Raw genomic sequence first — 26,289 nt, forward strand, 5'->3', positions numbered from 1 at the left:
ACCACTTGTGAGGCTTTGGAGGGAAAAATTGCAAGGAGGAATCATCAAAGAGGATATGCTGAGGGAAGGAGCTCTGGAGAGCATGGCTGCTGCTCACACTCAGTGTCCACTCCCTGGGGAAGAGGCCACACTCTCCAGCCTGGTATCCTCACTGCCTCCAGCCTTGCTTTAAATAAGGTAACCAAAGGAAAACATGTTTGTGGTGCGAATGTAGAAACTCTTGTCCCATGCAACAACAATTTTGCTTGCATCTTATTTTCTGCCTCCCTTACCTTTGCCTACACATGGCTCTCCTGTGGGCTGCAGAGGGACTGTACAGTGGGACCCAGCCTCAGCTGGCTGCTCTGCTCTCTGGTAGTGAAGATGATTTATAACATGAGCAAAGAAGGGAGGGTTTGTCCAGAAGGAAGAAGCTGATGTGAGCAGAACTTGGTAAGCAATGTCACAGAGAATTATTTCTGCAAACAGGAAATTATAGACTAACACAGCTCTGTGTTTAACATAAATTTTATTGTGTTTTGGAGGAAATTGCATACAATCAATCAGGTTACTCCAATAGCAGGTCGTATGTTTCATGTGTGCAGTCTGGTCTTTTTCTTTTTAGCTACTCAGCATAATTCTTAGCAGGATTTTATGCTCTAAAAGTTAACTAAAACTGTCAGCATCCAAGGGGACATCTCTTCCTATTGGGGTTAATGGCATTTTTTGGAAAATTCCTAATTACCCTGAAATTAGGAAGAGGCATTCTGTCTTTTTGTAAAAATTCAATAATATCTCTGCATCATTTCCTAATAAGAGTATCTGAAAATATTCTCCGCAGACAAAATGTACTGCCAGTGTCAGAGAACATTTTCTTCAACACAGAGTTTTTTTATTTGTTGTAATTTTTGTCATACATCACCATTTCAAATCTTTTTATGAACAACAACTGAGTGGTTTTGAGTGGAAAAATTTTTATTCTGAAAAAAGATCTGGATTTGCAAGAGAAAAGAAATGCTAATGGAGCTGCAATTGCTATAACAAAGTACATTTAAAAAACAAACCCTGATGGCTGAAGATTAATCATCTGACACTGAGGAAAGTAATGCTTAAGGAAGGAACACAGACATTGTGCTTGTGTGTGCCAGCTTCCATCTCCATGTACCTCGGCTCACCTCTGTGCTCTGGCACTCGGCTCCCAGCCATGTGCCAGCACCAGTTCCCTCTTGTTACATTGTGTTTCTGGGAGTTAAGATGGCTTTTAGATGATAAAAAAACGGGCTGAGTAATTTTTGGGGGCAAATGAGACCCATTCTCTGGTTTAAAGTGTGGCAATACATAGGACACTGCCAGCAGAGCAGGGGCATATGTGCTACTGCGTGGAGGCAGGAAGAAGCAGTTGCAGAAGTGCTGTAAATTGGAGTGGCTGCTGAAGACTCCCTCCAAAGTAATCGGCTTACTTTCCACTCTTCTGCAACAATATTTAGCCAGTGTTTTTTTTCTCTGATGTCAAGGCAGTTACATGTTTATTTTTTCTGAGAAGCAAGTATGTTTTTTGGGAGTCCTTTTGCCCACAGCTATCTGCAATTTCCCCTCTGGTTAAAACAAGAACTTTCATTTCAAATTACCTTCTTGTCTGTTACAGTCCTGGGTTATCATCTATACAATGAATTATAGTGAGACCTAGCATTAAAACTAGGAATTGAAAAAAAAATCCTATAAAAATAAAACAAAGAGTCCATATTTCAATCATTAAAAAACAAAAGGAATCAAGGCTTTCCTTGATTTTGGATAGTCCGTAAATGTCTTGAGATAGTACCTGAAAGAAAATAAGCAAGACAGTGAAGCTGCATACATAGAGGGAAACTGCAGTTTCAATACAGATCAGCTGAGGAACCTTAAAACTGCTCCAAGCTGTCTTTCTTTGTTATCTTGGTGTGTTACTCTGCAAAAGAGCAGTTCGGAAACTACACCTGGTTATTTAATGAACTGATAATACTGTTAAGGTTCTAACAGGCCTACAGTAGAAATTTTAGGAATTCAGAGCATATCTACTCCAAAGGGGTGCAGAGGTTGCAAGGGAAACCTCAGGAAAGGCTCACATTTATGAGGCTGAATAAAAAGAGGCTTTAGCAGGGTGGGAGCAGTGATGCAGTTCACATCAGGTGAAATGACTGTCAGGCCAGGCCCACTTGACAGGGGCTCCAGTGACTGCCTGTGTCACACAAATAGGCCAATACACCTCCTGTGCATGGCATTAAATGTCAGTTTTATCCCAAATCCTGGCTCTGGTCTTTCCTGGCATTTTGCAAACTGCATTCCAAGAGGAAGTAGCAGCATATGGCAAGGAACAGTTTGATACCTGTGATGGTGATAAGCACGTGGACCAATGCAGCAGAGAGTGAAAAAGGCAAAGGCGAAGGCGGGTAGGGACCAGGTTGCAATGGCAAAACCAAACCATTCCACTATTTCTCCAAAGTAGTTTGCTCCAGAAACGTAGGTGAACAGTCCTCCTGCAGTAACAGACAAAATGTTTAAATTTTACAGTCATCTCCTGCACAGGGAACGTTCTTTCACATAAAGTCAGCAGTAGAACATGTACCCTTTCTTATTCAGTCCATAGCAGCAACCTAAACACGCTTCTCTGAAGCCAGTGGAGCTATGCCAAAGGGGGATCTTGCTTGAAATTCTTGTATAAATACAAGAATCAAGGGGGGTTCTGATTCAGATCTTTCCAGCACTTTCACAAGCATTTATTTTCATTTGGAAAATAACTTAAGAAAGACCATTATTAAATTTAAGTTATAATAATTAGCATTCATCGATTATTTTTATGCCCTAAAAATATTTTGCAACGTCACCACTTTTGTGGAATGCAAAATCTGGATCTCAGTTTTTCACAACATTTACAAGAGGCAGGTAAATATTGGAGGTGTTATACTCTAGAAGAGACGTATCACCATCCATAACAGGCCAGCAGGAGTCAGTACCAAGCCCAAGAAATTCTTGGATCCCCATCCATATTGCTCTACAGAGGTAGACATTTCCTGGAAAGGCAATTCAGCACCTTACATCCCTGGTGTTTTTATTTTCCCCCGAAGTTTACACTTTGAATCCACCTTTTGCACAGTAAGAAGTCCACTACTACTCCTTTCTGGGCATGGAGAAGCCTATTTCCTTCTTCGTAGCTGCCTTTTGCAAAGTTAAAATCCTCTTCCCGTATCCCACTTCAATTTCTCAGAATTACCAGACAATTCCCTAAAATCTCTTCTCACAGTTCACAGTTCATGTTTTCCAGATACTCTTGCTGCTGCTGCTGCTGCAGCAAGCCAGCTCACACCAGTCCCTGCAGCTGAGCCAAGTACCTGTGCAAGACCAGCTTCTCTGCCATTATTGTCGCTTCCCTGTGAATTCAGTCAGAAAACATTATTTATTCTGCTGCCCTACTTCCTTCAAGGAAGTGGGGGATAACTGTATACCTTGAGGAATCTTGTAAGTGACTTCCCCAGGTTTCCTCAGCTGGCGCAGCAGGAGGTCACTGTGAATGTTGATTCCCATTCCCAGCAGAAATAAGAGGAGGCCTAAGAAACCAACAAGAAATGGATTAGAACGACAGCTCTGTCTAGAGATCCCTACTCAAGCTCATGTGTAAGGTTTGGCTTTGCAGCAGACAGATAGGGGTCATGATGTGAGGTGGGCGGATTCTTTTTCAAGTCAAAAGGTGCATTGCTACCAAGGAGGCTACTGAACAGGAGAAGCACAGGTGACTGGTGACACCAGAGCACTTCCAGCTGAACTTCCCAGGTGGCCATAGTCACCATTTATTGAATACTCAAGGGGGGGACAAAAAGTACCCCATGGACAGCACAGCTAATGACAGCCAGCCACAGCTGTGGACATAACTGCAGAGTGAGCACTGAGCTGTAGACAAGTACCAATAATACCCTCATTTTACTGCTGAGGAAAAAGAAGCACTGAGACACAAATTTATCCAGTACATCACTGGAGCTGGCAAAGGAACCTACATCTCAGTGCCTCTTAGTCCACTGCCCTAAGTGAGGCTGCCTGGACAGAGCTATGGGTGTGGATGGAAAGCAGATACTTGCTGAGGGATGCTAACATTATGAGGCCAGAGTGATCCATTGACCAGATTCCATTTAACTGAAAAACCAGAGGCATTTGACTGAGAAAGTCTGCAGGTGACACGCCCTACATTTCATGCCACATTGGAGACTGAGAAATCCACCTCTGACAATGACTGGAAAGCAAGAAAAGAAAAATGTGTGCACTACAATGTATAGATAAAAGACTAAATGCTGATAAAACCTTAACACTTCCAATAGCAACAGAAAGTTGGTAAGGGTCTGTAGAGAAAGAATATACTGTTTGATTTTTCTTCACTATTTCAAGTACTGCTAATGCTGATTTTCTCTTTTTTTCTTTTTTTCTTTTTTTCTTTTTTTTTTTCTCCCCACATTGAATATATGTTTTATCTGTCGTACAAATTAGGTGATTTGGTGTTTTCTGTGTCGGGTATGGGAGGTCTAACTAAACAACTTCCAGAATTTTTAATGTGTGATGCTGTCTGAAAAGACTGAGTTTGCATCCATGGTCTGGAACAGGGTACAGAGAGTACCTTCGTTAGTTTGTGCTTGTCGTATCCAAAATGTTTCCTCAGACCTCCACGTTTCTGAAAATCTTCATTTCTATGTTTACATTTAATAAACACTCTCTGCACAGTACCAAATCTGTAATGCCATCTAGCTGCTCTCGTTCAGTTATTCTCTGAAGGATTTTACAGGGTGAAATCCAGCTAGGCTATTAAGTCACGGAATATAAAGGAATCGCATTAACATACAACCAGACTGTGCATGATCGCTAATCTTCCCCTGTGCCTTTCAAGAGAAAAAAGAGCTCTTTGTCCCTAAAGCCTCATTCATGCTGAGGTTTTGCCCTCCTTTTCTGTCTCACTCAGAATAGCTGCATCAAGTGCAAGGCCCCCTGGCAGGGAAGAAAAAGTCACAGCTTGCACTCGCACACAGCCACTGCTGGGTGCACGCTTCTGGCTGAACAAGGGCACACCCCCATGCACCTGGGGCCTGAGATTGCATCTCCATGGGCTCTGGAGTGGTGTCAGTAAAACAAGGCTCGTCATTTGAGACTAACACATAACATCATATACCTTCAAAGGTGTCTGCCTAGCAGGAAAAAAAAAAAAAAAAGGAGTTACTGCACATTTGCTTGTTCTCTCTGGGCCAGCAGGCAGGTCTTTTGCTGATTTCCATCACAACAGATTTGACTCACATGTTCACTGAAGATTAGGACATAATTCAAAATGCTTACAAATTGTTTGGAGATTAGATCTTGGGAATCCTGCAGCTGTAATTACCTGATGTAAATCTGATGTCCGTGCACCAATCGTTTGGATATTCGGCGCAGTAAATCAGGTAGTACCCCTGGAGGAAGCCATTATAGATACAGAATAACATGCCAAAGAAAAGCAATTGCAGTGGGAAAGGTCTGCCTCTAGTGAAGAAAGGGTAAATAAATGTCCTAAGGTAGATAAGAAAAAAATGTCAGCACATTGCTCACGATAACATTGTATTTGCAATTTCTCTGCTGTAAGGAAAAAACTTGAACAAAGCACAAAGTAGAGAATAGGTCAGTAAAGACAAAAAATTTGAAAATAACTGCAACAATACAAGATCAGCAATTAATGGGAACATGAAATCCTACAGATATGCATCTTTTTCTGGTCCTTCAGGACTGCACACAAGGCGGGAAGTCAGAAAGCTCATTCAGATTCACTGATGCTTTAAGAACGTCTCTGTACCTTTCTCTGCGCATGGTGAAAATGAGGGATTTGTGCCCACAAACAGCAATTTCATTTTAAGACTTGATTTAATGCTCCAGTGGACCAAGCGAAGATTAGTTGCTGCGGAGAGACATGGGGACAATGATGTTCAGACATCACTGATGTTTGTGAGGGGCAGTACCCATTGCAGTAATGATTCTCCAAATGAGCAACCGATCGAGCGTCCTGGAGGAGCTTTGTTATGGAAAGACATTCCTGATCCCACTACAAGACCGTTCACTGAGGGTTTTAACCCATGGTGGCAGATGGAGTTGAAGGCAGTGTTGAGACCCCTCTGGCTCTCTCGGCCCCTGCAGTATACAGCCTAAGACGTAATCTCCTTTCCCAGCCTCTCCCGCTTCACTCGGAAAGAGATGCCCATGCATCTCTAACATACAACTGCTCTGTCCTGTCTGATGTCAGAGCACTGTTTTTGCCTGCTTGGAGAGCTGCTTTGCCTCCAGTCCCTGCCCCCCCTCCATGCTTTCATGCTTTTGTTTAAGATACGAGCTACAGCCTAAGTTTAATATGCTAAACACCAAGATTTCCATGCAGCTACAGCACCTAGGGCTTTCTTAGACAACAGCTGTGCTAACAGTAGCATTAACATCTGTGTCAGCAAATAATTGGTGCTTGTATAGTTATAATTTATATATATGTTTGCTTCAGGTGGGAGTATCCCCCTTGACCCTTTGGACAATCCACATCATCCCTGAGAGAGTGAAACAAAGAAGTTATGTTCATCTTTAGTAAGTATTTTCTTACCTAGCCAATTAAGTTCTGTAAGTGGTAAAATCTACGCTCTTAATTTCTTTCTTTTGCCCTCTTGGGCTTTGGATGGTGCTCATCATACCAGTATATAAGCATTGATGATAAGTCATTCACATCCCATGTTACCAGTGTCAATTTAAACAAGCTGAGGCATAAAATGTTATAATATTAAAAATCTAGATTAAATCATACTATGTCTGGAAGTGAGTAAGCAGAGAACAAGCAGCTACATGTTAATGTATTCACTGCTTTCCAAAGCAAGGTAAGACATATTTCCAGCAATTAAGGCAGCTGTGATGCAGAAGTGCTAAAAATTTTTAAAGAAAGAGAAAGGTAAGAGGTACGGAAAATATTCTTCAGATACTGCTATCACATTTGTCATATTTATTACAGAGCGGAAAGTAATGCTCTTTGGAGTAATGTTTCCAATAATCACTGGTTTTGCCCTTTGAGAATGTGATGCTGGAATTATGAGTAGGCAAGGTCAGCTTTAGCATCCTGATCTGCTGTTGAAGTCACATTGACAAATTCGACTTCAACAGTTAGGAGAAAAAGTGTGAAACTTGCAAATGCAGGCTTGAAGACAGCAAATTGTATAGAAAGGGAATGATGTAAACCACACAAAATTAGTTTAGGAGGTTAATTTATACAGCAGATTCAAGTAGGACTGGCACTGCTTTATCCTTTGCCAAAACCAGTCAGGTTTGTGAGTATCTGAGTTTTTGCAGCCGATGCAAACAGAAGTTTCTCAGGTCCCAGAAAACTGATTGTTGCCAAGCTGCTTCCTGGTGCTGCTGTTGCAGAATAGAGGTTATAGGCCCTTGAAAGGTGACTTATGCTGCAGTAACAGGAGGCCACAGACCTCTCTACCATGGAGTGCACTTAGGACAGAAGGAATCTGCATGCAAAGTAAAAGTACAATGGCAGGGGAGGCAGGAGGCACCAGCTTTGTTTAGTTGTTGAGGTAGTAAAATCCTGGCATCACTGTAATCCTGCCTCATGGCAGTTTGGACAATCCAAGTCAGGATTTCATCCAAGAATCTTTGTTGTGGAACAAATTCCCCAAGGAAATCTCCGTGGGTCTGTAAAACCAGAGGCCAGATTCAATTCTCTGTATCAGATTGTACTACATGGCTAGTTGAGGGTGCACAAACTATTCCTGATGAGATTTGAAAAAGCAACAGAGATAAAGCAGGGGCATTTAATAGGTTTAAATATTCCATGGAAGAGTCTGCAGCTCTGCTGGAAGTATTTTGCAATGTGAATATCAAAGGGGGCCTGAAGACCACCATTTTAGAAAAACAGAGCCAATCTGGCCTTTTGGTTTTAGTCCAATGACAAATTTGACCTTTTACTTTCATTGCAATATTGATGACTAATTCATTACTCCTTTATTATCTTTACCAGCCAAAGGCACTGCATCTGACTAAGCCATTGCCAACAGCTTCTTTTTAAATGAATGAGTAATGAATTATTCATTTTCCTCCCCATCATTAATTTTCCAAAAGAACAGATTTTGAAGAGAAAATCATTTGACATGGCATCAAATTTCATCTAAAAGGTATTAGTCCAGCTTCTTGAAAACTCCGGAGACTCTCACCTAAACCAAGGGAAAGTATAGGTTTCCTCTTCTTTCCACAGAAGGTGGAAATCTTTTCACAAATGTTACCATAATCCACTAAGAGTAGACTGTCAGTCCTCCAACAGCTTGTCAGTCAGAGATGTTTATGCTCCTGCTGTGTCTTCTCCTCTCCAGTAGCAGTAGTTCAGGCAGTAACAGCTCATTTGTCACTCTGGGAACTCATGGCGTTTTACACCCGGGGCAGCTGGGTCAAGGGTGCAAGAATGGAGGACACCTGGCTCCCTCCAGGCCTGTGGGCCACCAGCCTCCTGCTGTGTCTGCCCATCTATGCCTCTGCCACCAGGCCTCCTTCTGGGTCTAACCAGGATGAACGAAAGACTAGGAAGCAGGAGGATTGCAAGGTGGGCAGGGCTGATGTGGTGCCTTTCTCCTCGAAAGCAGGTGCTGGCCATAGCCCAGCTTTGTCCTACTCATGCTGGGGCATGGTCTGAATGCCCTGGCCCATCCCCTGTGACCCTGGCCAGCTTCCAGAAGAGAGTTACAGACTTCTTCCAGCCAGGAATGCTCTGAGTCCTTGCAGGGATTTTTGGTTCTTCGTGGACCATGGGGGACAGGGCCTGCCCTGAATCCCCAGTGAGGATGAGCCAACGTGCCAAAGTACCTGAGAACCACTGAGAACCACTTCCCCACAGCCAGGGCTCCACATACTCTGGTTCCTTGCTTGTCCCACCCAGACATACAGAAGGTCAGGACGGCTGATGGTTCAGATCAGGGTGTGCAGCCAGGCCCTCCCATGCGGGTGATGCTCTCAGGGCCCTCCCAGCTCACGTGTACGCTGAGCTGACACTGAGAAACCTTCCACAGACAGGTGGATGTTGTGCAGTTGCTGCAGGGGTCATGCAGTAGGTGAGATGCCCCGCTCCATCGAGGGTCCATGTTGCAGTCCCTTTTCTGACTCCCTGAAAACTCCTTGCTGAGGTGCTGTCTGCAGTTCTCACCACTCTACTGGTACCTTCTGGTACAAAGATCTCTCTAAGTAGAGGACAGCTCTCTGGACTCTGCTGCACCTCCTTCCCTATGGGGTTGTTTTCATTTTCTTATTTGTACAAATACCTGTATCTCAGGTGATAAGAAAAACCCTGCGATTTGTGTTACACCAGCTACAGACGAGTCAGACATGAAAGGACTGGCCTACTATCAAACCATGGGTTTACTTTCGATCTGTCTTTTGCACAGATTGACAAGATTGGTGTTCAAACCTGGGGTGATTACACAGACCAGTTCTATTTGCATCAACAATTAACACCATAGGTTGTCACTGGAATCACATTACCGGGGAGTTGCTGGCACCCTTGGCATACCTGACCACTTGGACAAAGGCTTAAGTTGTTCACAAACATGATGGATTTCTGTTTGGGGTGGCTGCGATCCCTTACACAGAGCCTCTAAATATTCTGGAGAGTTATGGATGTCAAATTAGATGTCCCAAAGACATCTGCTGCTGATTAGTTGGCACAAACTTTCTGAGCCCCATTCTTTAGGTTATTTGCAGGTTAAATGCACTCTGAGGTAATTTTAAACTTCTACTGGTTTTGAGTTGTGTTACGCAATTCTTATTGAATATTTATAGGAGAAAACTGTCAAACCCACACCAGGACACAATCTGGCACCTAATTTTCCTGTGGCAAATTAAAAATTTTCAGTTATCCCAGACTGGCTTAAAACAAATGTGATGGGTAAATGTTCAGTTCCAAGCAGCAGGCTAATTTGCTATCAGTTTAAAAGGAAAGTAAAACAAAATACTACAAAATACTTTCAAAAGTGAAATTAAGAATTTTAGCCCTCCTTCATCATGACATCTTCAGATGCCCCAGCATCACAATGCAGGTAGGAATTCCTCACCTGTCATATTCCTCTCCTCAAACATCCTCCCTGAGATGCTTTACCCTTCCCCATTTACTCTGCAACAGTCTGAGAACGTCATCAGCCAGGAATATTTAGATGAAAAGTAGGTTATTAGCAGCTATTTGTACTGTGCAGGGTGGACCATGTCACTTTTGTTAGGGTCTGCACAGTGAGACATGCTCTGTCACAAACTGGGAACAAAATCTGGGCTACATCCAGGTGACACACCAGCAATGCAGGCAGGCAGGAATCATGGACTGCCATTAAGCCTCTGGCAATGTCCACTGCAGGTGCAGGACAGACAATAGACCTAATCTCCTGTATTGCAGCTGTATCTCATCTCATGGTGTAAGGAAACTGTAAATTCAGGAGCTGAGCTCTTTTTCAGGAGCTGATGTCCAGCCAGAGCTGCCTGAGGAGCCCACCAGTGCAAGGGGTGTGCAGTGGCTGTGAGCGCCACTGGGTGATCCCAGCTGCAGGGCACATTTCCTGACTGGGGCAGGAATGTTCCTTATTCCTGCATCACTGGGACAATATGAAACCATCAGATAACCGTAATCACTTCCTGGACTGTGGCCCAGTTTGTAAGCTCATCTTAAATCATTGAACAGAGTCAGTGAGGGGAGCAAGAGAACTGCCTTCTCAAAGATCTTTGAACAACTTTTGATGGCTATGACTTAAGGAATACGAAAGATAGATATATGATTGAAAATCTTATGATTCAGTTGTATAAAGCAATACTAAACCTGCCATATCAGGTTCATTTCTGAGGATTCTATCTAAAAAAATGGGCTCAATCTATTATCCTTGGGATTTTTGTGGTTTGTTTCCAATATTCATCCAACCTGAAGCCTGTTTGTAGGGACAGTCTTTCTTTGTGGTCTCTAAGTATCAGGTCCAGGGCTGGATGACAACTTCTGGTAGGAGCAGACTCACCTTTCTTGGGCAAGAGATAGAGGCACACATCTGATCAAGGGATGGGAGAAGGACTGAGGAAAGAAACCCTGAGACACATGGCACCATAACTGGGTTTCAAGGAAACCAAATTTTCTTCTTGAGAAGAAAGGCAGTGGGGCAGAGAAAATCTGGGCAGCACTGATTTTATGCAAAGACAACAGAAACACAGTAGGATTCCGTGGCAAAATGAGAAGAGACTTTTAAGGGACTGCCATGCTGAACCATGGGGGCTGCTGAACTTGTACTGAAAAGAATAAACTTATTTGAGATAAAAAATAATACACGATAGTAGAGAATAATTCATTTGGGAGAGCTGAATAGCTCTGACCAATAGTTGTGCTGATACTGAAAGGAAGTCAGTTTGAATGCAATGAAATTTCTGCTAAATGTAATATAGACAAAAACACAAAAGTAAAGAGCCAGGTAGGACTGGGAGAAGGGGGATAATCAGAAATTACAGACAAAGGTGGGTTCTTTAATAAAGAGAAGACAAAGATTTGGATTCAATATTAATTTTTATATTTCAGGGGATAAATTATATTCCGTTGAAGAGAGGCAGAAGGTAGCAACTGCTGAGGACAATTGAACACCATTTACTGCATTTTGTTTTGAATGATCTGACACTGGCTTCTGCCAAGACAGAGTGCTGACTGTGGAGGACCTCTGCTCTAATCCAGTGTGACACCTTCAGGGTTTCATAATGTCTCATGACTCATCTAACATTTTATACAAACTGAACATCTCAAAGATGATAAACTCCCTAGAATAGATTAGCAGTTGCTTAACACCAGCATTTATGAGTAAAGCTCCAGAGTGGTACTTGCTGTGCCAGGAAGGCTGACACCATGGGTGACAGCATTTGCAGAACAGTCAAAGGAATCAGCAACTGCACTCGACTTGCGGCCACAGAGCTAAAAACAGACTTCAGGCTGAGACCTTTGTGACAGGTCAGAAAAGCTCAGTTTCTTGCAACTGCCTTTGAATAAAGGGGGGTTATAGGAAAAAATATTTTCAAAAGCATGTGTATCTGATGGGAAAGGCTAAAAATGGTGCTTCTGTATCATTGTCAATCACTGAAGAAGAAAAAAACATGATGCATTTAACCTTGCATAAATTTAAGGAATCTGAGCTATGTAACACTCAGTTCCAACATTATAAACACCTAAATTTGTCGTTGTGACCATCTAGAAGTAGTCAGTAATGCCTCATCGATTGATATAAATTGTAAGCATGCTGTGCATTAAGCAAAGTAAGAAGGATAAATACAGTCCATGGAAAAAGCTTAGTCCTCTTCACATTGCATACAGATATTATTAGATGTGCTATATTTAATAAAATATAAGTGGTTGGAAAACAGATTAGGAAAAGGAAAGGAATAAGACCTTAAAAAGGGTATTTGGTTTTAATTAGTAGAGAAGAATTGCGTAGGATTGACTCCAAGGCAAAAGTTTTTGCTCTTCTAAATTCACTTCAACAGCAGCTAGGTTTCAAAAGTGTTTTGCAATTTTGTTTATAAATTACTTCATTACTCCTCTTGGTTTTCTTCCATTGTTTCTGAAAATGTCACTAGAAAATCTGTTATCTCCCAGTGACTACGAGCATCCAGACAGAACCAGCAAAGGAGAATTCTTCTGGTAAAAAGGCATTCAATCATGAAAAGCATCATACTGGTTTTGCAGGTACAGGATCAAAACACTGTACTTCAATTATTATGCATTTTTTAAAAGGACACCAAGAACAGAATTGCTGGGTTTGGTGCACTATCAAGCTGCCTCAGCAAGTCACAATCCATCAGCAAATTACACTCAGTATACATTTATACAAGCATATTTGTTTCTTAAATGTTTCTGTTTTGGCATGAACACCAAATAGGTTTGAAATATTCTTAATTTAAAATATTATTTTATTTTCATTTGCTATTACCCAGCCACTTTTTTTTTTTTTTGTTTGTTTGTTTGTTTTGTCAAAAGGAGATCAGAATGAGAGCTGAACTAAACAAAGTGAAGAATTGATTGACTGGCCTTAACCAAAGGCAACTGCAACAAGAGCCAGAAGAACCAGATATTAATACCTTTCTCACCATCCCTTGTCAAATTGGGCATATTCATCGAAAAGATGGGGATTTTTTTTAGAAATTACTTTTTCATAGCCAAAGAAGGTAAAGTGGAGCTAAGAGAGCAAAGGGAATATGTCCCCTGGACAGATCCCTGCTGAAATTAGTCCCATCCCCTACAAACTCGCAGTTTGTCCTCAGACACTACAAAGCCAAGTTAGTGGAGTGCAGAATGTGCAGCCTGATGCACTCCTTGTCTAAGCAGTGATAACTGTAACAGCCTCTTTGACTCAGAGTCCTGTGTATCTGCAACAGCAGGAGACAGGACTCATTTCAATAGGTAACTTAAGTAACCCTATTTTCATGAAATAGGTTTGTTGAGTGAAGGAATTTACATAAATTGGGTATTATAAGACAGGGATGGTAGGAGCAGACAATGGCCTGTGTCTTGACCTTAGATTTTTTACACTGTCTCACATGTCAAACTTATAAGTAATTGGACTTTCCTGGTTTAGAGGATGTTAAGTGGTTGCAAAACTGATTCAAAAATTATATCAAGGAATAGTTAACAGTTGTTTACTATCAAACTAGAAAGATCTTTTGAGGGAGGTTTTGTGCAGAAGACTTTTCTGGTACTACTCAGAAGTTTTTTCATTATTATTATGCCTCTGGGAGAAAAATATTTGCAATGTTTGTGGCTGACACAGTTTTGAGATACTGAGCACACCAAGAATGAAGGCCAGAGTTTAGAATAGTCTTGAAATGCTTGCTTGATAGTTTTAAAACTGTTGATTCAATTCAATAAAGACAGTGGCAAAATACTACACTTAACTAAGACCAAATGTAAAAGACAAGCTGAAAAATGGGCTGGACAGGAGAGGGCATGCTGGTAGGTAGCAAACTGAGTATAAGCCACTGATGTCAGGCTATTGTGCAAAAGACAAATGATAAAATGTGTTGTGGGAATGGGTATGTTGTTGGAGCCGTGTGAGGTAATTTTTCCCCTTTGCATGGAACTAGTAGGAACTTAAATGATACTCTGCCCAGCTCTCTACAAAAAATAAAGTGGAAGCAGCCCAAAGAAAAACGACTGTGGTCTAGGAAGTGTGACATGAAGAAAGACTGAAGGACTCAGGGCTCTTTAAAATAACTAAGACAAAACCAGTGGAAGACATCATAACAATCTAGAACTATATTAAAATCTCCTGCAAAGAAGAAAGGAGTCAAGCATTCTCCTTGTCTACTGGGAATACAATAAGAAACAACAGGCCTGAACAGGTGTATAGAAAATACAGCTTAGATATTAGGGAATGGCAGTGAAGCATTGGAACATACTAGGAATCTCAATAAGCAGCAATTGTTAAGGACAGACCAGACAAATGCCCACCAGGAATGAGAAGAAAATTTGAGGACTGTATGTGGCCAGGAACTGCCTGGGAATGAGAACATAGTGCTATTTTGGGCAGAGAGAGGCTCTGATGAACTCAGCACCCGGCCAGCTAACACAGTTGAAACCCTAATTAAACTTGGTCCAGATTTGTACTTTCATGGGGATTAGAGGACGGACTACTTGTATGGGGATTAAAGTTCAACTTGACTAGATGGATTGTGGTGATGACAAATGTGCAGATCTCACAGTGCTTCATGATTACCTCTGCTACTTGATAGCATCTAAAGGACAACAGTACGTAGAGGCTATGAGAAGATTTGTTGTTTTATCTAAGCAATAGTGTGTCAAAGCCTTAGCCAGCCAAAGGTATCTCCCTCTTTTCTTCTTCAGAAATAATCACTTGATTTTTATGAAAACAGATCACTTTGTTCCTATCACTAAACTGTGGGAGTCTGCCACAAGTGTGAAATACATGCCAGAGTAACTTAATCAGACACTATGCTGTGCACTTCAAAAAGTTCCCTGCTCTGCTGGAACAGAGCGTTCTAAGAGTTCACAGAGGTTGAGATCGTGAGCAGAACAGAAGGATGCTTCTACATGAAAACTGCCACAAAATCCAAGGATGCACAGATCTGTGCTCTCACAACTGCACTTACCAGATAAAGTGTCACTGCTTTCCATAAATTTTCCCTGTGGGCCTGAGAAATGACCAAAGGAAGACAGACAAATGGTAATCTATCTTTATTCAACATTAAATCTTGGTCAGATTATATCCAGCCAACATACTGAACCTCTATGATCTCATGGCACTCGTGGCAGTACATACACACAGAGAGGAACAAAATTTGAAGTGACCAGGTCAGATCCTGAGTTTGTGCTTACATTAAAATAATCAGAAGACTTAGAAGCCTTTTTTTCCTAAGGAAAAACTGCCATGGGCTGATTCTGAGTCACAATCATCTCTGTTTCCTTGCAAAATATGTCAGATTTCCTGACACTGAAAGCTGCTGAATGAATCACTCAGCAGAGTGTCAGTGTTGTCTCTTGGTACCTGGATTGGTACCTCACATCATGGCTTTTTCCTTCCCATTTCTTCTCACTCCTGCCCCACTACTACCCTAGCTATTTTAAACAACTCTCCTACTTGTCTCTTCATGTGATCTTTCATCTAACCTTTCTATCTTGTCCCACCTTGTAGCCCTGACTGCAAACCTCACAGTGGTTTTTATTTCTCTGCATTCAAGACAGGTTGTATTTTTCCTAATCCACGTTGCCAGAACTCCAGCTAGGAGACCACTTCCTCCCTGTTGATTATCTTAGCAGCCAGAAGAGTCTTGCTCTGTCCCTACGGTGCCAGCCTAGAGCATACTTGGCTGGATTGCAGGCTCACGTGCTGTGGTCCTGCTTATAGCCTCAGATGAACCAGAGGAACAGACTCTAAAAATGTTAGCCTGACGACCTTTATGTTTGAACAGATACAAACGCGTCTCTCAGACAACTCCGCCAAGTTTAAATTGCTTTCCCTAGGAAGAGCCAGAGATGTGTCTCACTTTAGTAACCTTAATCTGGGCCAAGTTTTAAAATGTGAATGTTTTAATGGTTCTTAAAAAAAAAAGGTCTAAAGAGAAGCAAACAGGCAAAAATGCCCTCAACAGCATAATGTAAGTACTTTTCTTCCTCTCTGTCATTTCTCAGTATTTCTTCCTCTCCTGTTCTCAGGAGCAGCAGAAGTTTAATAGAGGTCCATGCATTGTCCTACCCCAGATGTGCGACAGGAGTCACTGGAACATTTGCTTAGGACGACACTGTCTGGAGGTATTTGTATGTGCATCTCTAGCAGGAGACCATGCTAAGGTGGCTGTACTTGTTTGGGTAACCCAACTAACTTATCCAGAGCTCTCTGTAGCCTTCCTGCCCACCCTGAATGATGGCATGACTACCTAGATCAAGGAGACTTGGCTTTGTAGCAAAGTCACCCAGCCCATCTTTACCAATACATCAAAGAGCTGCAGGTCATCACCCTGCCCCAGGATCTGCTTCAGCAAAGTCTTGCCAGGGAACTGATCTGTTCCTTAGCATCTCCCCTAGGCAAACCCTCTTTCTCTAGCAGAGAACACATCTTCCTGAATACAACCTTGATAAGGGGACATTTCAGAGCCATTTCTGGGAGGCAGTCTCCCAGCGTGGCAGGTGTTGGATGAAGTTGGCGAAGTCTAGCACTGTTGTAAGCAAAATGGTATCTTCTACCTGACTAAAGCTGTGGGTGTTGCTACTCTATTAAGTGCTTATAAAGGGTAGTTAGGAAGGAGGAGGTCCAGCTTCCTTCAAACAGGACCTTTTTTCATTGTTGTTGAAGGCCACATTTGGATACACCTTCCTAGGAATGGTAAAACTTTCTGTCCATCCTTAGGTATAAATACAGTAGCAACTGGTGCTTCAAAATTTCACAGTTAGGTAGAATTTAGCTGGTTCTTAAAATAAACTTGGACCTGCAGAAAAATATACTGTTTTTTCTTCTTATGAGCTGCCTTTTCCCATTTCCCTACATGGAATATTTTGACTCAGTTTTAATTGGTTTGGTTTTGTTGGGTTTTATAACAAAAAAGATCCTACTGCTATTGTAACAACAAGATGATGCAAAAATTATTAGAATGTCAGCTGAGTGGTCAGCAAAGAGTAACGCAGCTCTTACATTTAAATGGGTGTAGATGTACATGTATTTACTTATTTGACCAAATTCAGTAAGGATCACCCTACTGATCAATTTACCAGCCACATTTAAATCAATTTCTGGACAGAGAAGGACACTTCAATGTGTATAACTTAAGAACGGTTCCTTAATTCAAGTTTGAAAGTATTTCTTTATCATAACCCTTCTTGACCAAAACTAATTTTGAAGGAGATACCGAGAATATAACTTCCACCAAGGGAAATATGCAATGTCTGGGGTGGACACTGATTTATAATCATACTACTAGGAGGTTATTTCACAATTTTATTTTTCTTAACATAGCTCCATAAAACTGGAAAATTACCTAACTATACAAGCTTTTGATATACAAAGGGGCTATTAAAGTGTGTCCTTTTGTCAAGCAGTATTTATTGGCTAGTAAAAAATCCTACTACCTCCTCTATAATGGCTACCTCTACTACAATAAGAAATCAAAAAAAAAATCAGATTCGTGGATCTTGAAGGAGCAAGATCCATCTCAAATTTCCCACTGGGCATATGGAATGGACCCTAACACTTTTCTCTAGGTTTTTATTTCCTGCTTAAAAGAGTAGCCCAAATAAGGGACTACAACAGACATCTCATGATTAAAACAAATAATTTTCTTCTTTGGTAAAAACATTACTCTTTTCAAGTAAAAACATTCACAGAAACTCCTACATATAATTTTTCTTCTGCCTCTGTCTTAAAACAACCCTTTATAACTCTGCTTTTCTGATATCAGCACTGGGAATGTTGTAATGCAACACCAGATGCTTACATCCCTTCCAGTCTTACCAAAGCCCAGTGGAGTTTGGAGCTCAGAATGTTATCATCCTATAAGGATTTAAGCTCACAGGATAGCAACTGCTTTAACTTCCTCGGTAGGCTCAAACACCACACAGGTGAGATCAGAGGAACCTTCTGGTGCGTTGGTGATGTTCTGGTGGCTGGGACTCAGGTGTCTGCCCTGGAACTGCAGTTTGGACAGATCACTGCAGAGCAGCTGGAATGACACCCACCAAGTCATTTTGTAATTAACAGCAACAGTGAGGTCTCAGAGCAGGCATGAATACTCCTTTAGTGCATTTAAAGCTGCCTGGTAATAACAAAACAGCATAAGTGAATTAGCATCAGATATAAAGATACTCCTAAGAGGCATGTTGTCTTGAAAAGAAGTAAAGAAAGATAAAAGGCTTAAGTTATCTCTGCAGAAAATCTTCCACACCAAGAGACAAAGGGAAAAATCACATGGGTACAATTTGGGCTGGGCAAAAATGATAGGTTTCTGTAATGTTAGCCCACTTTCCCTTGGGAAAGGAGTGTATAGATAGGATTATTTTGTGCTAATTATTAGGACGGCAATCAGATAGTATTCTATTTTGACAGCAGAATTAGAAAAGTATTTCATAATGCTAAAGAAGACTGCAAGGAAGCAAACTCCACACCAGCACTGAGTACATGAGCATTTTACAATTCTGAGGCAAAGCATACGAAGAGATGCTTTTGTTGGCTATTAATACATTAATCTGAGGAACCTGGATAAAAATGAATCTAGTATTTTCATGGAAGAGAAGAAATTATGTATTAGCTGGGATGATGAATTATGATTCACTGGGATGACTGGGCAGCAAGGAATACATAGAACAGGCAGAGCAAATGGCCAGCCTCTGTTAGAGATGTTGCTGACAGATCTAGAATTACTGCCAAGGCCAAACAGCAGGAGAGAGGATGCAAATGTGCTACTGTGTAGCTGGTGAAGGCCAAAAGGAATCTGGTCAGGGTCTATTCCAAAGCATCAAGGGGGAAGGAAAAGAGAACAGGATTTGTTACTTGTCAAATACCTGCAGATTTTATATTGGGAGATTAATTATAGAGGTTTCAAGAGGCCAAAAATAGAAATGTCTTTAGTTATTGGCACTTAATAATGGTAACTTTCTAAGACCAAATAATAAAATAACTATTTCTGTGGGGGAAAAAAGTAATCTCTGGGTTGGATCTATTGGACCTGGTGGTTATTATCTGCTCTGGTTATATTCACTACTAGCAAGGACAGTACCACTTCAATATATAAATATCCTTCAAACTTAATCTCTGTTTATCCACTTCATGTTTCAAAAAACATAACTAAAACTCTGTATGAACTTACACAGAATACCTCTAAAAATTATTAGCAAATTAATTTATAAATTACTTACTCATTTGGAGCCTCCATCCTTCAGCATTTCTCTGGAGGCTTGAGCTGCTTTTCTTACTGATCAAAAGTAGGTGTTCCTATTTCATAAAAGGGCCAGTCCAGGTATGTCCAGGTAAACACAGCACCTGCCTGACCAACCAGGCAGTATAGGCAGGTACTCTGCATTCTGCAGAGCCAGGGGAGAGCAAGAGCCTTTTTCTTTCTCCCCCCAGCTTAGTTCCAGAGAGAGGGCAACTGGCCAAAGGAAGTGTTAAAAACTTATGTGAGATGCAGTTTTCAAATGCTCCTCATTTCTCATTCTCTTGCCACAAAATTCAGTGTTCCCTGATCTTTTTAGAAATATGTTAATTTGTAGAAAACCAACTACAGGTGCACCAAATGGGTCACCTCCAGTCAGAGGAGTCTGGGGATCCAGCTGTCTCTCCAAACAGCCTTACTTAGCATGCTTCAGATTCACCTCAGTGTACTTCAGAAATGAAAACCGCAGCTTGGTTTGTTAACATATTAACAGAGTAAAATAGAAAACAAAGATTTGACTTGATTGAAAACGAAGTTGCAAGAGAAGAAAATAAATAAGTAAATGTAATTCTAGGTGGTCACTGAAACTGAAATGCCTCTTTAAGTTGCCTGTGCCCCAGTCATTAAGGGCAGCATTGAAGGGGCAAATGCAGCACCCTGTCTTTACACCTCTGTCTTCAGGATTATCTTCGTAAGTCAGTGGGACAAAGCCTTCCCTGCTGCCATTGTGCATGGTGGCATCTCCTCTGCTCCCTCACCATTCTGTCTTCCTCACTGGCAAGAGAAATGTAGCATTACAATTTATATGGAATTGGATTGCAGAGGCTTCCTCTCATTGCCTCATATTATGTTTCCCACCTTTGGTTTTTGAAGCTGGACTGCAAAATGGAAGGGCAGCAGAGGGGTTTCTCCCCGCCACCTGAGGGCTTCCACCAGCATTCCCAGCACAGCCCCTCCAGCAGGAAAGGCTGTGTTACAAACTGCATCTCAAAGTCAAATACTTTGTAAGTCATTTATCACAAGAAGTGTTCCTGTAGGTACATCTTACACCACTCATCATTTTCAGCTCCTGACCAGCTTTCCACAGAGATTGCATATACAGATGGCAGACTTGGCAGTCATTTCTTTTCTCACTTTCTTCTTCCTTTTCTCTGCCTTCCCATCCCATCACTTTTGCAGGGCTCTACCATCACAGAACCTACCTAGTGAAAGTGAAGACGCTATGAGCTTACTGAAAACAGACGTGAAAACTCAGATTGCGACTTTTTTTTTTTTAGATTCCAAATAATTCAGATTTTAAGAAAGCTGTGTTTAGCACCAGAGAGCATTTGAATTTGATGAAATTCACGCCATGCCGTGCTAGTAAAGTGCGCGTTGAGACACAAACAGCTGGCTAACTAAGGAGAGCAGCCGAAGAGGCCGGGACTAGGATTCCTCCCTTCCTTCTCCTCCCCTCAGCAGCAGCCTGCCTTCATCCCTCCCTGAAAGCCACAAAGAGAGAGGCTGCTGCCTAGCGGCGGCAGAGAAAGACAGAAGTGTCTCCATGGCTCCATCCACTGCCCTCTCGAATCCTCACAGACTGAAAGTCTCTGCTGAGGGCAGCACTGGGGCAAGGCTGGCTCTTTGGCCAGCAGTCAATAACCAGGTGACCATCTCCCTTCTCTGTCAGCAGCGGGCTAGGTGGGGCACAGCACCTGCCAGAACTGGCTCACAGGACTCCTGTAGGCAAGCAGAGAGGTTCTCTAAAGTCCTGGTCAATGAGGCACCATCAGCGTTAACTCAGATTCCCGAATACGACTGGGGTGGTCCTTTCAACACTCCAGCACATTCCTCAAGAACCTGACAATAAATGCAAAATTACCACTGATTAAGCTGGCTCACGGCACAAATTCTAGACAACCGGTGAATACTAATGTGGGCAGGACAGCATTTCTAAGCAGCGTGCGCATATAAAAGAAGTTATTTTAAAAGGAAAGAAACACGGAGATATAAACAAAAACCACTCCTAAGGAGCGATAGATTGTAACCTTGGTTACAATCCCGGTTACACCAGCTCCAGACTGTTCCAAGTAGCCTGGAAACACAGGATGTCCCTCTATGACTCCAAAGAGAAAAGCGCTCTCCCAATCTGTAAACATCCGAGTAGGATGGGGGAACAGGAAAGTAATGTTCTCTCTAGACATGCTATTACAATCCTGGTACTGTATTTTACTATCACACATTGATGTCTTCATTTTGAAATGGATATAGAAAAATAAAAGGAGAGGGGAAAAAAGCCAAAGAAATTATCTGAGGACTAAGAGGGGGGAAATTTGCGTTGAGGGCTGTCTGCTGTGTTTCAGTGATGTTATAAATCTAGTTTAGGATACCTCTGTTCAAATAAAAAATGTTGTAGCTGTTTGACACCACATCCAAAAGCAGAACAAGTTAATTATGCTGGCTTAAACCTGTTCCTAAATTTATGAAAAGGTAATTTTATCCTGACCAACTTCATGTCGGATGAAGTATCATGTGTCTGCTCTACTCTAACTCTGTCAGATCAGGTAATGTCTTGTTCCCCTATATCTGGCATAAATCCACCACAAACCCATAAATTCAGCCATAAATACCACATCATGCACATTAATGCACCAGAAATACGATCATGTGCTCCTATATTATCTGGATCAAACTGATGCTGACAGAGGACTTTACAGCTCTGCAACAAGCAAATTAAAACATGATCCAATACGGTGTAAGTGATATCATGGCAAGAAAATACTGAAGGACACTGTGGAGTGCTTTAAATTAGCACAGGGTGGATAGAAGGAGCAAGGCCCAGAGGGAGAAAATCAAGACCAGTCAAATTTAAGCAAGACATTTTAAACATGTTTAAGTAAGGGTAAAAGAATTCAGAAGATAACACTCCCAAAGAAAACACTGGATTTCTCCATTTTAAAAAGGATGGGTTTTTCATTTTCAGGGGTCTTCAGATAAAGATTGAAGTTACTCTGAAACATGTGCTTTGGTCTAAAAGAAGCCACTGGGGCAACACAGCTGGCTAGAACATAAAGGAAGGTAGAATAGCTAAGCACATCAGTCTTTTGAAAGTCTGCGTTTCTCCATTATGGACTATAGTGTCATTCTGAGCATACCTCTAATGAAAACTTCCCTTCCTCATGTGTGTTTGCTACAGTAGATGAGACAAAATTAGGAGTTGTAAAAGCTTCCCTGTGGAGAGAAAGAAGCCACTAAATTATGCAACAATATACAAAGAAACTGTTTCATACAAACATAAAGGAATGCTCAAGTACAGATACCAGATGATCAGCAGTAAAAGTAGGAGTGGATGAACAAAATACATTTACAATTAAGAGAGGAACACCTTTATTCATTTCAAAATTTTAAAGTCAGAAAATGCAGTAGGTTACACCAATTAGGCAAATGCAATTTTATTATTGATTGATTTAATGCTTTACTCATTTTCCTTGCAGTCAAGTTTAATCACAAAAGTATTTAAAACTGTTGTTAGATTATTCCAAGATAATAAAAAGAAAAAATGTTAGATTATTCCAGGATAATAAAAGATAATAAAATGAAAATACCCCAACAAACCAAATCAACAGAAAACCCAAAAAATCAAACTAGATCCTGACTGTTATGTCAAACTACTGAACCTCTTTTCAAACACTGAATGGCAGTGGCATGTTCTAATCCAGTGTCACCAGTACCCCTTGGTAATATGATTTATTCAACATTTTATAGGCAAACAGCCATCATACGCAAGTGCACATAATACAAAAGTGCACTTATTTCTACCCCTCTTTCAGCTCTGCAGTAAGACAGCTTGCCCACCACCATTGTCATTAGGATGTGGTGGCACTCAGCATGGAACAGGGAAGCCTAATATCCCATAAGATACTGCCTGGAAAATCCAGGAGCTGCAGGTAGGCTTAGAGTGGAGCTGATTCTGGATGGCAAAACCTGTGAATGCCCAGTGGTCAGGGATGTCTCCTCTGTTGTTTTCATCCTCCTCCAAGAACTGAGTAAATCCCATTCTCTTAGTTAAAGGCTTAATCCAGATTACAGTTATTGTGTCACTTACCGATTGCTAAGAATTTGACCCAAGCTTCAGAGGGTCCAAGTAAGTAAAAAGTCTAAGTAGCTAAAAAGTCTAGAAAAGAAGAAAGTTGCAGAAATTCTATTTAACTGTGAGATATGCTAATGGCTAAAAAATTCTCTGTAACAATAAATTATCCTACCATCTAGAAATTGTAGATAACAATTAGTTGTGCTGATTGCTAAAACTTTAATGTCATCAGTCAGGCTCTAATCATAAACACAGCCATGTGGCTGTAGGTCATTCTACCAAGGATCCCTCAAACAACATGCCTGACCTATAGTATTGTCAGGCAAAACCCAGAAAAACCTCTATTTTGTGATTTTGCTGCTCTTTTATGTAACAGCAGAGTAGTAATATTTAATACAACATTTCAAATATTAATTGATTCAGCAGAATGTCAGATGGCTTGTGTGAGAAGGGGCTACAGCCTGTGAGAATAATACTGGAGTAACAAGCTGTATTGGAAAGAAAAGTTTTATACAGAAAGAAAAGACTTGGTTGAAGTGAGGGCTTTTACAAGAGAAGAAGTATACTCCAGTGACAGATGAGAAGATCCCTGAACTGTCTGGGAAAGAAAACATGAAAACACAGTGCTTTTGGCTAAGCCCAGCAGTAAATTTGGAAAAGAAGCCACAGAGTCAGTAGATGTATGCATAATGGTGGTAGGGTAACATTTCTGTCAGTTGTCTAGTGGTGTTCATTGATAGTTGTGTTTTTCAAACAACCAGAAATTCTTGATAATAACAGAATGCATTAAACTAAATTCTATATGACTACATATAATCAATACACCTAGTTTTCTGGAAGCCAAATATGTTATAGGTGTGTCCTCCAGCTGACTCCTGCAGCAAAGACAATGGTAGTGATAACAAATACCTGTCTAAAATAGTATTTTAGCACCATAAACTATTCTCTGTTCTAAATTCCTCCACAACAGCCTTGAGTTTCTATCCCTAAACTATCTGTAGAGGTACTGCAACTGGATTTTCAATATATTGATTTTGGTTGAGTAGCAAGTAATTTCTGATCAAATATCACAAGAATGTTTTCTATTTCTATGAAGCAAACTAAAAAACAGATACAGGAACGGTGGTGAAAAATGGCAAATCAAGTCAAGGTTTTGCCTCAGAAGTTACATTGCTCTTTACTTCATAACGGCATAACATTTTCATGTGCACTTGCCACTTGTGAATAAAAGCCTTTTTTTTTTTTTCCATAAACATATTACCAAAATTCAACTTTCTCATGAAAGAACTCCACAGAAAATGGAAGTGGAGCAGAAAATGGATTCTGGTGATAGTCTCCAGAACCAAGTCCCCCTGACTGCAGAACTGGGTGACAACTGTAGAGCTGTCTCTCCAAAGTTATCACCAACACTGGATGAAAATTCTGCTACTTCTTTGAGCTCCTGATTAGTAAATACAGAATTAATTAGAGTTACAGCATTCGTTAACTCTGATAGGACCAGGTTTCTAAAAAGAAAATATATGAAAAGGAAAAAAAAAAAACAACATAAATCGGTGCTTCGGGAGTGGAGTGAGAATGACGAATTGAGCACCAAGAACCAACTTTGGTGCCGCGGCACCGCACGCCCGCCGCGCCTGTGCTGTCCCCCGCGCTGCCGCGGGCAGAGCCGTGCGCTGCCGGCTCCCGGTGCTCCGGGGGTTTGCTCCCGGCCACCCCCGCGTATTCCCACGGTTGCCTTCGGCGCCCGCCGCTGCACACGCGGCGCTTCTCCTGCCCGCAACAAGTGCTTCCTATGTATCTTTACATAATACCGGGATGAGTTTCATCCAAACCTTTGCTTCAGCTTAGCGAAACCTTTTTTTTTTTTTTTTTTTTTTTCCCCTCCCTCCCCCTAGAGAACAATTCAAAGCATCCATCCTCTCCCCTGCTTCAAGCACCCGAGCACCACCTGCTCCGTCCCCCGGCGGCGGGCCGGGGCAGAGATGCCCACCCGGTCGGTCCCTCCGCTTCTATCGGAGTCTAGGGGCGCAGATGGCCAGCCGGACCCGGGAGGGAGAGATGCTGCAGCAGCCGGGACCTGCCCCGGCCCCACCGCCCGCCCGGCTCCGGCTGCGCCCGTTCCCGCAGCTTCCCTTGGTTCAGTTTCCCTTGGTTTCAGGCGAGGCTGCGGGAGCCGCGCCCGGCGGCGGTACCTGTAGAAGTAGTGCCAGCAGAAGAGGCAGCAGAGGAGGCGGCAGCCGAGCGGCTCGAGGCGGGGCGGGCTGCGCAGCGCCAGCAGCAGCGCGGGCACCAGGAAGGAGGGCAGCTCCTGCAGGAACCAGGCGCAGCGCGCTGGCAGCCGGCCCCGCGGCCGGCACAGCCGCTCCTCGTGCTTCCCGTAGCGGGACGGCACCCGCAGGTACAGCGAGAGCTGCAGCAGCGCCAGGGCGCCCAGCAGCGAGCTGAGCGCCAGCACCAGCCCGGAGTAGCACTGCATGCTCGGGGGCGGGCAGGGGCAAACAGCCCTCGGCCAGCGCCAGCCCCGGCCTTATTAGAGCCGCGGCCGTCACCCCGCCCCGCCGCGCTGCCGCCCGGCGCCCGGGCTCGTCACAAGGCGCAGCCCCTCGTGCCGGAGCGGGCGAGGCGCCCCGACCCGCCCGGAGGGGAGCTGAGCCCCTCCATCCCTCCCTCCCTCCCTCCCTCCCTCCCTCCCGGCCCGGCCCGTCCAAAGGGGAGCTGTCCCCCTCCACCCCTCTCTCCTGCCCCGCCCGGAGGGGAGCTGTCCCTGTCCCTCGCTCTCTCGCCCCCTCCCTCCCGTTCCCCAC

The 26,289-nt window shown here is 42.5% G+C and overlaps 1 protein-coding gene across 1 annotated transcript; it reads right to left on the reverse strand.

The window, feature by feature from the left end:
• Positions 1 to 500: 500 nt before the first annotated feature.
• Positions 501 to 25,961, reverse strand: SRD5A2 (steroid 5 alpha-reductase 2). The gene is made up of 5 exons (XM_066180414.1): positions 25,678 to 25,961; positions 5,369 to 5,532; positions 3,459 to 3,560; positions 2,342 to 2,492; positions 501 to 1,798 (listed from the first exon to the last, which is right to left on the reverse strand). The coding sequence occupies exons 1-5, from the start codon at positions 25,959 to 25,961 to the stop codon at positions 1,732 to 1,734; spliced, it is 768 nt and encodes a 255-aa protein (XP_066036511.1). The 3' UTR covers positions 501 to 1,731.
• Between the last annotated feature and the right edge of the window lie 328 nt (positions 25,962 to 26,289).

The sequence above is a fragment of the Chamaea fasciata genome, unplaced genomic scaffold (genome assembly GCF_029207755.1).
Source record: "Chamaea fasciata isolate MVZ Bird 193981 ecotype frontalis unplaced genomic scaffold, bChaFas1.0.hap1 SCAF_3, whole genome shotgun sequence".
NCBI lineage: Eukaryota > Metazoa > Chordata > Aves > Passeriformes > Sylviidae > Chamaea > Chamaea fasciata.

Bases quoted from the DNA above. Each gene is read 5' to 3' on its own strand.
- SRD5A2 (XM_066180414.1), bottom strand. From the start codon at position 25,961: ATGCAGTGCTACTCCGGGCTGGTGCTGGCGCTCAGCTCGCTGCTGGGC. The intron at 5,533-25,677 runs GTACCGCCGCCG...TATCTACCTTAG, and splicing joins TGCTGGCACTACTTCTACAG to GACATTTATTTACCCTTTCT. The intron at 3,561-5,368 runs GTAATTACAGCT...TTGGTTTCTTAG, and splicing joins GGACATCAGATTTACATCAG to GCCTCCTCTTATTTCTGCTG.